The sequence below is a fragment of the Jaculus jaculus genome, chromosome 16 (genome assembly GCF_020740685.1).
Source record: "Jaculus jaculus isolate mJacJac1 chromosome 16, mJacJac1.mat.Y.cur, whole genome shotgun sequence".
Classification (NCBI taxonomy): Eukaryota; Metazoa; Chordata; class Mammalia; order Rodentia; family Dipodidae; genus Jaculus; species Jaculus jaculus.
In genome coordinates, this window is record NC_059117.1 from 64,731,255 (window position 1) to 64,744,572 (window position 13,318).

Consider the following 13,318-nt stretch of genomic DNA (forward strand, 5'->3'; position numbering starts at 1 on the left):
CAGTGTGTCTGTGTGTGTATGAGTACAGGTATGCACATACTGTGACACTTATGTGGAGGTTGGGCCTCACCTTCCACCTCGTCAGGCAGGGCCTCTTCTTCACTGGCTTCTGGGAAATTCCCTCTCTGCCTCCCTTCTTACTATAGTGTACTGGGATCGCAGAAGCCCACTGTAGCTTCCAGCTTTTCCATGGACCCTGGGAATCCAAACTCAGGTACTCAGAGTTGTGTGTTTATTCACTGGGCTCTCTCCTCAGTCCCTATTTCTGTTTTTAAAGAAACGCACCTTGAACCTTGAGAAAGTACATGGTTTTTGGCCTCTTCAGGTCTCAGCAGGAGAGTAAGAATATATTCAGAGGATTACTTGAAGAAACTCATAGAGGAACAGTTTGTGTCAGGGATGAGCTTCTTCCCCTTATAGGGTAGGAAGCAAACCATTTATCTCTAAGTGATAAACTTTACCTAACTGACCATTTGGAGACTACTAGGTAGTCTAACTAGAATTCATCAGTGCCCTGAAGACACAGATATACTGATCAAAAGTCATACTGGAAGATGATCTCTTTTAATAACTTATTACCATACCTTGGACATGTCATTTAGCTTCTCTGGGTCAGTTTTCTCAACCATTAGATGAGATGAGACCAGCTGTTGTTTTAGATCTCTTTTTTTTTTTTTTTTTTTTTTTTTGGCTTTTTCAAGGTAGGGTCTCACTTTAGCTCAGGCTGACCTGGAAATCACTCTGTAGTCTCAGGGTGGCCTTGAACTCATGGCGATCCTCCTACCTCTGCCTCCCAGGTGCTGGGATTAAAGGCATGCGCCACCATGCCCGGCTTCGACCTTTTTTTTTTAAGAGAGAGAGAATTAGTGCACCAGGGCCTCAGCCACTAAAATAGAACTCCAGATGCTTGCGCCACCAAGTGGGCATGTGCAACCTTGGCACTTGCCTCACCCTTGTGTATTTGCCTTATGTGGGACCTGGAGAGTGAACCTGGATCCTTAGGCTTTGCAGGCAAATGCCTTAACCACTAAGCCATCTCCCCAGGCCATCTTGGACCGTGTTTTAACTTGGTAGTTGGCTATGGTCCCTTACACTTTGTTCCATGTACCACTCCTGTCTGTTTCTCAGCATCAATCTCACTTGAGAATTTTGGAGAACAAGACAGGGATTCATGTTCCAAGATGAAAATGTAGAGAGCCCAGATGAACCACAGAGCACTTATTCAAGCCAAGTTGGGTTTACAAAGTGATGTATCTGGAGAAGGAGTAGGGACTGATGTTGACAAGATCAATGCACAAGAAATTGATGCTTTAGTCTGGCAGACAGTCTCCTTTTGTTTTCTAGGAACCAGACTATGCACTTCTTTAGGAGTAATGCCTCTAGAGATAGAACACATCTCTTTCTTGGGTGGTTTGAGGTGGTTTTTTTTTTTTTTTTTTTTGTGCTTGACAGTAAAGTTGTTTATAAGGAATGGCAATTGTTTTTTGTTATTGTTGTTTTTCAAGGTAGGGTTTCACTATAGTCCAGACTGACCTGGAATTCACTAGGGAGACTCAGGATGGCCTCGAACTCACAGTGATCCTCCTTCCCCTGCCTCTTGAGTGCTGGGATTAAAGGTGTGTGCCACCACGCCCTGCTTGGAATGGCACTTTTCATTGCACTCTGTTATGTTTGTCTTCAAAGCAAAAATGTATTTTAGAGTCAGGTGTGGTGGCACACGCCTTTAATCCTAGCACTCGGGAGGCAGAGGTAGGTGGATTGCCATGAGTTCAAGGCCACCCTGAGACTACATAGTGAGTTCCAGGTCAGCTTTGACTAAAGCAAAACCCTACCTCAAAAAAAAAAAAAATGTATTTCAGTTGATCATAGAATTTCATTTTCTTTGGGTGTAAGAAAATATCTTTTTTTCTAAGCATTACATTTCTTGAGCTGTTCTAAACAGGTGTCCTGGTGTTCACTGGCTGATTCTGCCAGGATTTCTTTGTTTTACCTGTGTTTTGGAAACTTCCCTAATATTTACTTACAAAGTTGGAGCATGTTTACTGTGTTTGTGCCTATGATCAGTATGTTGTAATCATCATGAAGCACCTGCCAACATTCAATCTTTGGATAAAGAAAACTGAACCTCTTGTCATTTTCCCCCTTTCTACCTCCCCTCTCAACAGTAAAAAGAACATAAGAAAACAACGAATGAAAATTTTATTCAATGTTGTTCTTGAAGCTCGAGAGCCAGGTTCAGGCAGAAGACTTTGTGATCTATTCATGGTTAAACCATCCAAGAAGGACTATCCTGATTATTATAAAATCATCTTAGAGCCAATGGACTTGAAAATAATTGAACATAACATTCGCAATGACAAATACACAGGTGAAGAGGGAATGATAGAAGACATGAAACTCATGTTCCGAAATGCCAGGCACTATAATGAGGAGGGTTCCCAGGTAAGGAAGGATGAGTGAGCTTCCTAGAGTGGACACATTTTTATTTGGGTGCTGGTAAACTTAACCTGGGCTAATCTTGTGACTAGGTTAATACAATGTCTCTTCTTAGTTGCTTAAAATGTGAGGCAGCACATTAAACATGGGCTGGAGAGATGGCTCAGCAGTTAAGGTACTTGTCTGCAAAGTCCAGCAACCCAAGTTCTGTTCCTCAGTACCCATGTAAAAGCAGATGCACAAGGTGGCACATGTGTCTGGAGTTCATTTGCAATGGCTAAAGGCCCTGGTATGCCCATTGTTTCTCTACCTTTCTCTCTGCCTTTTTCTCTGTCACACTCTCTCAAATAAATAAAAGATTTTTTTTTAAATATTAAACTGCATGCTTGTAATCTGACCTCCAAAATTTAAATCCTGCTTTGCCAGTCTCTAGGTTTTTCTTAAGTCTCAGTTTTCTTATGTATAATTTTGGAATAATGGTGGTAGTCCTAGCTCCATCCTCTCCTCCTACCCCCACCCTATCCTTCCTTTCCCCTCTGCATTCTAGCACGTTTTTCTACTGAGAAAATAAGGCACAGGCTTTTCTTCCCTTTTTAAAAAAAAAAATAGTATTTTCAAGCTGGAGAGATGGCTTAGCGGTTAAGGTACTTGCCTGTGAAGCCTAAGGACCCAGGTTCAATTCTCTACATCCCATGTGAGCCAGATGCAAAAGGTGGCGCATGTGTGTGGAGTTCGTTTGTAGTCTCCCGGTCTCTCCCTCCCTCCCTTTCTCCCTCTCTCATTTAAAAAAAATAATGAATTTAAAAAATTTTTTAATGTATTTTCTTTTTCTTATCTTTTATTTCTTCCTTTCTGCTGTTATATTTGAATTTGAAATAAATTGTGCACATTCATGATATTTGTAGATCAAAGAAATGGCCTTCTAGGGCTGGAGAGACGGCTTAGCAGTTAAGGCACTTGCCTGCAAAACCAAAGGAGCCAGGTTCGATACCCTAGTATCCATGTAAGCCAGGTGCACAAGGTGACACATGTGACTAGAATTTGTTTGCAGAGGCTGGAGGCCCTGACATCCCCATATTCTCTCTTCCTGTCCTGTCTTTCCCCCTTTTTCCCCCCCACTAAATAAGTAAATGAATAAATAAAAGAAATTTAAGCCAAGCATGTGGTGCACACTTATACTCAAGAGGTAGAGGTAGGAGGATCACCGTGATTTTGAGGCCACTTGAGACTACATAATGAATTCTAGGTCAGCCTAGGCTAGAGTGAGATGCTACCTTGAAAAAACCAAAAAAGAAAAGAAAACAGAAATGGTCCTCTGTATAATAGGGTTTATACTGTTCTAGTATTTCTGGTTGTAAAACCACCTGACTTATAATGGCACTAAACGCTACCTTTTAGAGAGGTGCAAAGCTACTTTGCTTGGTGGGCATGCAAGCAGGGGGCATCCCTCTGCTGGGCAGACAGTACCATGGAGACGAGGTCCCTGGGTGAGTGACTTCGTTCTTGACAACACCCTTGGCTCAGTCTAATTGCCTAATTTCCACTGGGCTAAGTCTGCTACCTTGAAATTCTGGTACAAAAGCTAGGTTTGATGGAAAACAATACGTATAAAGATGTTTCAGAAGTGCTGTTAAAACCTGCAGTGGTTCTCAAATGTTGGCATGAGTGTCTGCGTTAAAGAATCACACAAGAAGCATAAAAACATAGCATGTGACCTCCTACAGAGATGGTAGTTTTCTTGTTCTGAAGAGACAAAGCTTTGTTTGGTTTCCAACTACTATAAATCATGGGGCAGGGCTTGGTATTCAAGTTTTGTTTGTTGGTGTTTTTGTTCAGGGTCTTACTATGTAGCCTAGGCTGGCCTCAAACTTGTGATCAGTAGCTTCCTAAATTAATACTAGGGATTATAGGCATGTGCCAGAAGCACATGTTAAAACTTGTTTATAGATGTGTAGTATACCTTAATTACATTGTTTTTAGAAAGGTAATTTTAAGTGTATTTTTGGAATATAGGTATACAATGATGCACATATCCTGGAGAAGTTACTGAAGGATAAGAGGAAAGAGCTGGGCCCTCTACCTGATGATGATGACGTGGCTTCTCCCAAACTCAAGCTGAGTAAGCCTGCCTCATACTTGTGCTTCAGTTCATCTGTCAAAGAGAGATTTCTGATTCCATGTAATATATACTTAAAGAAGAGTATGGTCTGCATTAGTTTATTTTGTTGTCCACGTCACCACATACCTGACAAACAGTTTAAAAGAAGTAGGGTTTATTTTGGCTCAGGGCTTCAGAAGTTTCACTCCACAATCATTAGGCATCATTGCCTAGATTATTGAGTGATACAACATCATGTGTATGGTAGAGCAAAATTGCTCACTTCCTGGTGGTTAGGAAGCACCAAGGACAAGATAGCCCTCAAGGTACTTCCCCAGTGACCTACCTCCTCCATCCAGGCTCTACACCTCAACAATCCCATCAGATTATGTGTCTATCAATAGATAAGTTTCATTGCTCAGAAGCTTATTATTATTACATTAATATAACTATTACTGGTTTTAAAATGATCACATGACATCTTTTTTCTACTTATTCAACCAGCCTATATTAAGTTTTAGATAAGTTTCTTATGGACAAAATGCAGTCTGATCATATTTTTATCCATCTATATAATTTTTGTTTTAGTTGACATATTTAGAATTGTGTCAGTTAGTGCCAATATTAGTATTTTAGGGTTGAGCCTATTATATTCTTTTCTGTTTGTTCAGTCTTTCATCTTTCTTTCTTTCTAGGGATTATTTGGACATGGGGCATGTTTTGGAATTTCATTTTGATTTATTTAAAGTATTTTTCTGAACATAAGTGTATAGCTTCTTGATGGTTGTTTTTCTTTTTTAACTTTTTTAATATTTTTGCACACACACATATTATTTTGAGAAAGATGGACAGAGATAGAGAGAATGGGCATGCCAGGGCCTCCAGCCATTTCAAATGACCTCCAGACTCATGCGGCACCTTGTGCATCTGGCTTACGTGGGTCCTAGAGAATTGAGCCTCAAACCGGGATCCTTAGGCTTCACAGGCAAGCACTTAACCATTAAACCATCTCTCCAGCCCCTAAAATTTTTTTTTTAAGATTTATTTTTATTTATTTATTAGAGACAGAGGGAGAGGGGGAGAGAGTAAGTGAGAATGGGTGCTCCAGGGCCTCTAGCCATTGCTAACGAACTCCAAATACATGAGCCACCATGTGCATCTGGCTTACATGGGACCTGGAGAATCAAACCTGGGTTCTTAGACTGTGCAGGCATGTGCCTTAACTGCTAAGCGATCTCTCCATCCCTGATGGCTGTTTTCCTGTGTTAGAGTGAGCATTTATCTACTGCTGAGGACTATGTGCTATAGTCTTCTGGTAGTAATACTTCATTTCTTTGATTAAAGCATAGAACATTGACATCTAAAAAAAGAAAGAAAGTAAAACCTAGTGTCAATTACCTGTTAATGATTGAGAACCGAGTCTTCAACTAAAACATGAGCCTTGGGGTGGAGAGATAGCTTAGTGGTTAAGGCGCATGCCTGTGAAGCCTAAGGACCCAGGTTCAATTCTCCAGGTCCCACATAAGCCAGATACACATAGTGGCACATGCATCTGGAGTTCGTTTGCACTGGCTGGAGACCCTGGTGCACCCATTTTCTCTCTCTCTAATAAATAAATAAAAATAAAGTCTTTTTTTTTTTAATGAGCCTTTTGAGGAATACTTTTTATCTAAACCATAATGAAGGGAGCTAAAATATAAGGTCTAAGCTTTGCTTTCTTGGGGGCAATGGACATTTTATAACCATTAAATAGGAAGAATAGACAGACAATCTATATCTGCTACCAAGAAGAGTATTGTGGCGCATATTTTTGTTGCTGTTTGTTTGGTGATTTCATAGAATTAAAAATGAATCCCACCTGGTCAGAATTTGACAGGCCATTTGAGTGCCCTCTGCGAATGGTGATTTTATTAAAGGAGTTGTAAAGAAGGGCAGGGAAGACAGCTTAGTGATTAAAGGCACTTGCTTTTCAATCCTCCTGGCCCAAATTTAGTTCTCAAGTCTCCCACATAGCCGGATGCAGAAAAGTGGTGCATACATCTGGCATTTGTTTGCAGAAGCAAGGGGTTCTGTTGTGTTGGGTGTGTACATCACAACACACACATAATTTTTTTTAAGTTGTAAAAAGGCACCTCATTGGTGCAGTAGGTAGCACATCAGCCTCATTAAAAGTTGTGAAGGGAACTGGAGAGATGGCTTAGTGCTTAAGGCACTTGCCTGCAAAGCCTAAAGACCTATGTTCGACTCCCCAGATCCCATGTAAGCCATACATACAAGGTGATGCATGGGCAAAGAAATACATGCACACAAGGTGGTGCACATGTCTGGAGTTTGCTTACAACGGCTGGAGGCTCTGGTGTGCTAATTCATTCATTCATTCAATCAATCATTCTCTCTCCCTCTCATGCACGCGCACACACACACACAAAAACCAGTTTGTTGGGCTTGTCGCAAAAAACAAAAAGTCATGAAGGAAGACAGCAAAACAAAATAATACTTAGTATTGAGTGAAACAAGAGATTTCTGTTTTATTTAAAATATGTAAATAAGGGCTGGAGGAGGGATGGCTTAGCAGTTAAGGCACTAAGCCGAAGGACCCAGGTTCAATTCCCCAGGACCCATGTTAGCCAGAAGCACAAGGAGGCGCAAGCGTCCGGAGTTCATTTGCAGTGGCTGGAGGCCCTGGTGTGCCCATTCTCTCTCTCTCCTTCTTTCTCTGTCAAATAAATAAATAAAATATTGAAAATATGTCAATAGCCTGGTGTGGTGGCACAAGCCTTTGATCCAGCACTCAGGAGACAGAGGTAGGAGGATCACTGTTAGTTCAAGGCTACCCTGAGACTGCATAGTGAATTCCAGGTCAGCCTGGGCTAGAGTGAGACCCTACCTTGCAAAACAAAACATATATATATATATATAATATGTAAATAAATACCAAGCAAATAATTTTAAATTCTTTTTAATTTTTTTATAATTTAAATTTATTGACAACTTACCTAATTATAGACAATAACCCATGGTAATTCCCTCCCTTCCTCCCACTTTTCCCTTTACAACTTCACTCTCCATCATACCCCTTCCCCCTCTCAGTCAGTCTCTTTTATTTTGATCTCATCATCTTTTCCTCCTATTACAATGGTCTTGTATAGGTAGTGCCAGGCACTGCAAGGTCATGGATATTCAGGCCATTTTGATTTTGTATCTGGAGGAGCATGTTGTAAGGAGTCTTACCCTTTCTTTGGCTCTTAAATTCTTTCCACCACCTCTTCCACAATGGACCCTGAGCCTTGGAAGGTGTAATAGAACTATTTCAGTGCTGAACACTCTTCTGTCACTTCTTCTCAGCACCATGGTGCCTTTTGAGTCATCCCAAGGTCACTGCCATTTGAAAACAGAAGTTTCTGTAACCAAAGGTGATAGTAACATTAATATATGGATATGAACATTAACAGGAGTGCTTACCAGGCAGTTTGGTGAGCATAAGTATATACATTTAGCCATACACCAGCAGGCATTTTATCCCTAGGGCTCATGACTACACCTGTCATAGGTTTTCAGTATGAGGCATATATTCCCTCCTGTTGAGCAGTCCTCCAGTCCAATTAGAGAGTGGTTGGCTTTCCCCATAATAGACATGTCACAATTGCACCTATTGGCTCATTTGCCTGGCTGGCCAAATATAAGACTTGCATGTCTACTGTTGAGTATTTCCACTGATGATTTCTCTCTCTCCTATTGAACTGCATGCAGCATAGCTTTTTCCAACTTAATGTCAGGTGGTCTACACAGATGAGGTTTTTTTTCAGCTCAGCTCCAGAAGGAATCTCAGTGACCTTGCAGCCCAAATATGTGGAGTCTTCAGCAATAGGGTCTTATCATCTATTCCTGGTGGGACACCAACAGCCTCAGCAATGGCCTGTAATGTTTAAGGGGCATCAGGAACCTCCCTGGCCAACAACTCACTGGAAGGTATCCCATCCCTGGCACTGAAAATTTTCCAGTAACAGTCTATGGCTTCTGGATGTTCCATTGTCCAAAAATGTATGCTTCCATATGGCTTATTCATACCCTCTTAGGTTTTGATTAGCCCTCCCCCCACCTTTCCTTTACTTATTCTCCCCCTGAACTCACTTAGGCCTTTCCACCCCCATTAATCTGTTCTTCTACTTACATATATACAACACCATCCTATTTAAGTCCTCCCCTCCTCCCTTTCTATTCCCTTTCTAGCCCCTTTCTACCTTACTGGCCTCTGCTACTGAGTTTTATTCCAATTCATATAGAAGTCGAATCATTTGTACCTAGGATCCACATATGAGAGATTACATGTGACGTTTGGCTTTCTAGGCCTGGTTTACCTCCCTTAGTATAATCCTTTCCAGATCCATCCATTTTCCTGAAAATTTCATAATTTCATTTTTCTTTACTACCATGTATAACTCCATTGTGTAAATGTGCCACTTCTTCATCAGCCACTCATCAGTTCTGGGCCATCTAGGCTGGTTCCATTTCCTAGCTGTTGTGAATAGAGCAGCAATAAACATGGTTGAGCAAGTATCTCTAAGGCAGTAAGATGAGTCCTTAGGATATATGCCAAGGAGTGCTATAGCTGGACCATATGGTAAATCTATTTTTAGCAATGTTTCAAGAATGTCTGCACTGATTTCCACAATGGCTGGACCCAATTTCATTCCCACCAACAGTGTAGAAATGTTCCTCTTTTTCTGCATTCTCGCCAGCATTTATGGTCATTTGTTTTCATGATGGCAGCCAATCTGACAGGAGTAAGATGGAATCTCAGTGTAGTTTTAATCTGCATTTCCCTAATGACTAGGGATGTAGAACATTTTTTTAGATGTTTATATGCCATCTCTATTTCTTCTTTTGAGAACGCTCTATTTAGTTTCATAGCCCATTTTTAAATTAGGTTGTTTGGTTTCTTATTGTTTAGTTTTTGGAGTTCTTTGTATTCTAGAAATTAATCATCTATTAGATGTGTAGCTGGCAGAGATGTTCTCCCATTCTGTAAGCTGCCTCTTTGCTCAATTCACACTGTTCTTTGCTGTACAAAAGCTTTGTAAGTTCATGAGGTTCCAGAGGTTGATCAGTGATTTTTATTTCCTGAGCAACTAGGGTTATATTCAAAAAGTCTTTGCCAAGAGCAGTATGTTAAAAGGTTTGCCCTACTTTTTCTTCTAGCAGTTTCAGGTCTGATATTAAGGTCTTTGATCAATTTCAACTTAATTCTTGTGCATGGAGATAAGAATCTATTTCCATCCTTCTACAGATACATATCTAGCTTTCCTAGCACCATTTGCTGAAGAGGCTATCTTTTCTCCAATGAGTATTTTGGCGGTTTTGTTGAATATCAGGTGGCTGTAGCTACCTGGACTTGGGTCCTCTCTATTCTGTTCCATTGATCTACATGTCTGTTTTTGTGCCAGTACCATGCTGTTTTGTTACTGTAGCTCTGTAATACAGATTAGAATCAGGTATGGTGATACTACCAGCCTTATTTTTGTTGCTCAGAATTGTTTTAGATATTCAGGGATTTTTGTGCTTGCAAATGAATTTTAGGGTTGCTTTTTTTTTTTTTTTTATTTCCATGAAGAATGCCATTGGAATTTTGATGGGGATTGCATTAAATGTGTAAATTGCTTTTGGTAAGATGACATTTTCACAATATTGATCCTTCAAATCCAAGAGCAAGGAAATTCTTTAGAGCTCTACGTGTTAAAGTTGAGGAAGACAAGTACCTGATTTTTTATATATGAAAAAAGCTGTAGGAAAAGCTAAAGATGAAGCTTATTGTTGCATTGGGAATTATTTACTGCTGAATGATGATTCTTTTCTAAGGCAGTCATCTTTTCATGGACTTAGAAAAGCATACAGGTGGCCAGGCAGGGTCATGCATGCCTTTTATCCCAGTATTTGGAAGGTGTGGAGGAGAATCATGACTTAAAGGAAGCCTCAATTTGTAGAGTTTGAGGTTAGCCTGAGCTATCTAACCCTGTCCCAAAGAAAACAAAAAAGGGATAAAATTTTTAAAAGCTGGGGGCTAGCAAGATAGTAGGTAAAGTGCTTCCTTTGCAGGCATGAGGGCCTAAGTTTGATCCCGGTACCTACGTAAAATGTTGGATATGGTAGTGGGCACCTATAATCCCATAGCTAAGGAGATTCTTGTGCTTGCTGGCCAACTAGCTAAGCCTTATTGATGAGCTATAGACAATAAGAAATCCTGTCTCAAAAAGTGGTAGATAGGGCTGGAGAGATAGCTTAGCCATTAAGGTGCTTGCCTGCAAAGCCAAAGGACCCGGGTTTGACTCCCCAGGACCCATGTAAGCCAGATGCACAAGGGGGGGGTGCAGGCATCTGGAGTTTATTTGCAGTGGCTGGAGGCCCTGGTGCACCCGTTTTCTCTCTGCCTCCCTCTCTCCCTATTTCTGTATATATCTCTCAAATTAATAACTAAAAATTAAAAAAAAAATTTAAGTGGTAGACAGTGCATACCTGAGAAATGATACCAAAGATTGTCCTTTGTCTTCCCATATGCATTTATACACACATGTAAAACGAAAGCATAGAGAAAGGTTTTCAGTATAAAACTTGTTCTACTTTGTGTGACATAATACTTTTTAAAATTGGAGTTTTATAAATTTAGGAAGCATAGTTTTAACATTGTCTGAATAATATACTCAAATAAACACATTTTAAAAGGAAAGTGAATATTGATATGGTAATTTCCTATTAGTTTCTCTGTTGTGGAAATTTTAAATGCAAATCTAAAGATTAGTACAATGAGCTGGGGAGCTAGCTTTTTGGCCAAAGGCGCTTGCTTACAAAGCCTCCCAACATGTTTGACTCCCTAGCACCCATGTACAACTAAACACAAGTAGTGTATGCATCTGTGATTCCAGTGTGGCTACCACCGTGGGAGGTGAAGCCACAAGAATCTGAACTCACAGGCCAGCTAGTATGGCATTCTCATGCCGTGGTAAGAGACCATGTCTCAGTGAAGGGGAAGAAGAGCCACAGACACCTCAAGCTTGTGCTCTGATCTCCACAAGCACGCTGCACATGCACACTATACGTACAAACACACAGACACACAAAAACTTACAGGAATACTACAACGTACTTCTTTGAATACCTGTTGTTACTCAGTATTTATCAAGATTGTGCTACTTTTTTCTGATACCCTCCCCTTTTTAATTATCTTAAAGCAAGTTGGATAATAATGCTATTTTCACTTCTGTATAGTTCATTGTCCATATTAAAATTATGTGGGCCTTTTCTTAACCATGATTCATTATCACACCTAACAAAATTAGTCATAGTTTCCTGATCTCATGTGATACCTAACAAATGTTCAAGCTCTGCTGATTGTCTCACAGATGTTTTTTCACAGTTGGGTTCCTCAAATCACAGACTAATTAAGATCAGAGTATTACATTTGATTGTGGTGTCCTTAAACTCATAATCAAATCAAGAACAGTCTCCCTTTTCTTTCTCATGCCTTTGACTAATTGAAGAAACCAGGTCACCCTGTTTAGTGTCCCACATTCTGGACTAGCTTCTTTGTTTCCTTCTAATGTCAGTTATCTTTATGCTTTTTTTCTTTTTCTTTTCTTTTTTTTTTTGGCCATGTTTGCTTCTTTTGAGACAGGGTCTCATGCTAGCCCAGACTCACCTTGACTTATGGGGATCCTCCTACCTCAGCCTCCCAGTGCTGGAATTAAAGCCATGAGTCACCACTCTTGGCTCTTCTTTTTAGTTTGTTTGTTTGTTTGAAAAAGAGGCAGATAGAGAGAATGGGCACACCAGGACCTTTATCCTCTGCAAATGAACTCCAGATGCATGTACTACCTTGTGCATCTGGCTTATGTGGGTCCTGGGGAATTGAACCTGGGTCCTTTGGCTTCAGAGGCAAGCACCTTGACTGCCAATTCATCTCTAGCCATCTTTTTTCTATTTCTTACAAATAAAAGTTAAAGGCTGACTAGATTGAATTTTCCTGTGGCAGGAATATTCTAAGAGAGGTTTTCTGTGCTTATATTTTAGCATGTCTTTGGGAACAGTGTCTTATAAGTTAGAATCCAATAATTCCTACACATGTATTTGATTGATGACATGCTTTTTTTAATCTATAACTCCTTCACTTCCTCTAGAATTGGGTTTGTTCTGTAGTTTTCCACAATCTATTGTACCTTATGTTGCAGTTTAACATGTTCCCTTGCATTTGGTATTTGCTGTAAGTGACTTAAGTAGCCAGAGCCTTGAGCACATTGAATCCCACATATTCTTTTGGCACAAATACTGACTTCATAGGTTATACATCAGGTGGGGCATGACATCAAGTTGTATCTTCCTTTTTTTTTTTTCCTTTGTTTTTGTCTTATTATAAATAGTATTGTGTATGGCTGTATGCATGTGTGTATGCAGGTAGTTGGATCCCCTGGGTAAATGTGAAGCCAGAGGACAGCAGAAGTCATCCTCCTGTTGCTCGTCCATTTTGCTTCCTGAGACGGTTCTTTCACTGAACCTGCCGCTTGCAGCTTTTTTAGTTAGACTGGTTGACCAGTGAGCCCCAGTGACCCTACTGCCTCCACCCCCATCCTCAGTGCTGGGGACCAAACTGAGGTCCTCATAGCTGCTCAGCCAAGCATTGAGCCATCACCCTACTCCTGTTTCAGCATATTTTTTTCATGTGTGAGTGTATTGTGGTATGGTGTGGTGTGGTGTGGTCACATAATGTATGTGTGCATGCACGTGCACACACAAGTC

At 40.4% G+C, this 13,318-nt stretch overlaps 1 protein-coding gene across 18 annotated transcripts in view; it reads left to right on the forward strand.

The window, feature by feature from the left end:
* Pbrm1 (polybromo 1) overlaps nucleotides 1-13,318 on the forward strand; it is a 123,580-nt gene that overhangs the window by 59,983 nt on the left and 50,279 nt on the right. For all 18 annotated transcript variants that reach the window (XM_045135496.1, XM_045135502.1, XM_045135504.1 and 15 more), the window contains 2 exons: nucleotides 2,166-2,442; nucleotides 4,450-4,555. In XM_045135496.1, the coding sequence (XP_044991431.1) occupies nucleotides 2,166-2,442; nucleotides 4,450-4,555 (383 nt within the window). The remainder of the gene's footprint in view (nucleotides 1-2,165; nucleotides 2,443-4,449; nucleotides 4,556-13,318) is intronic.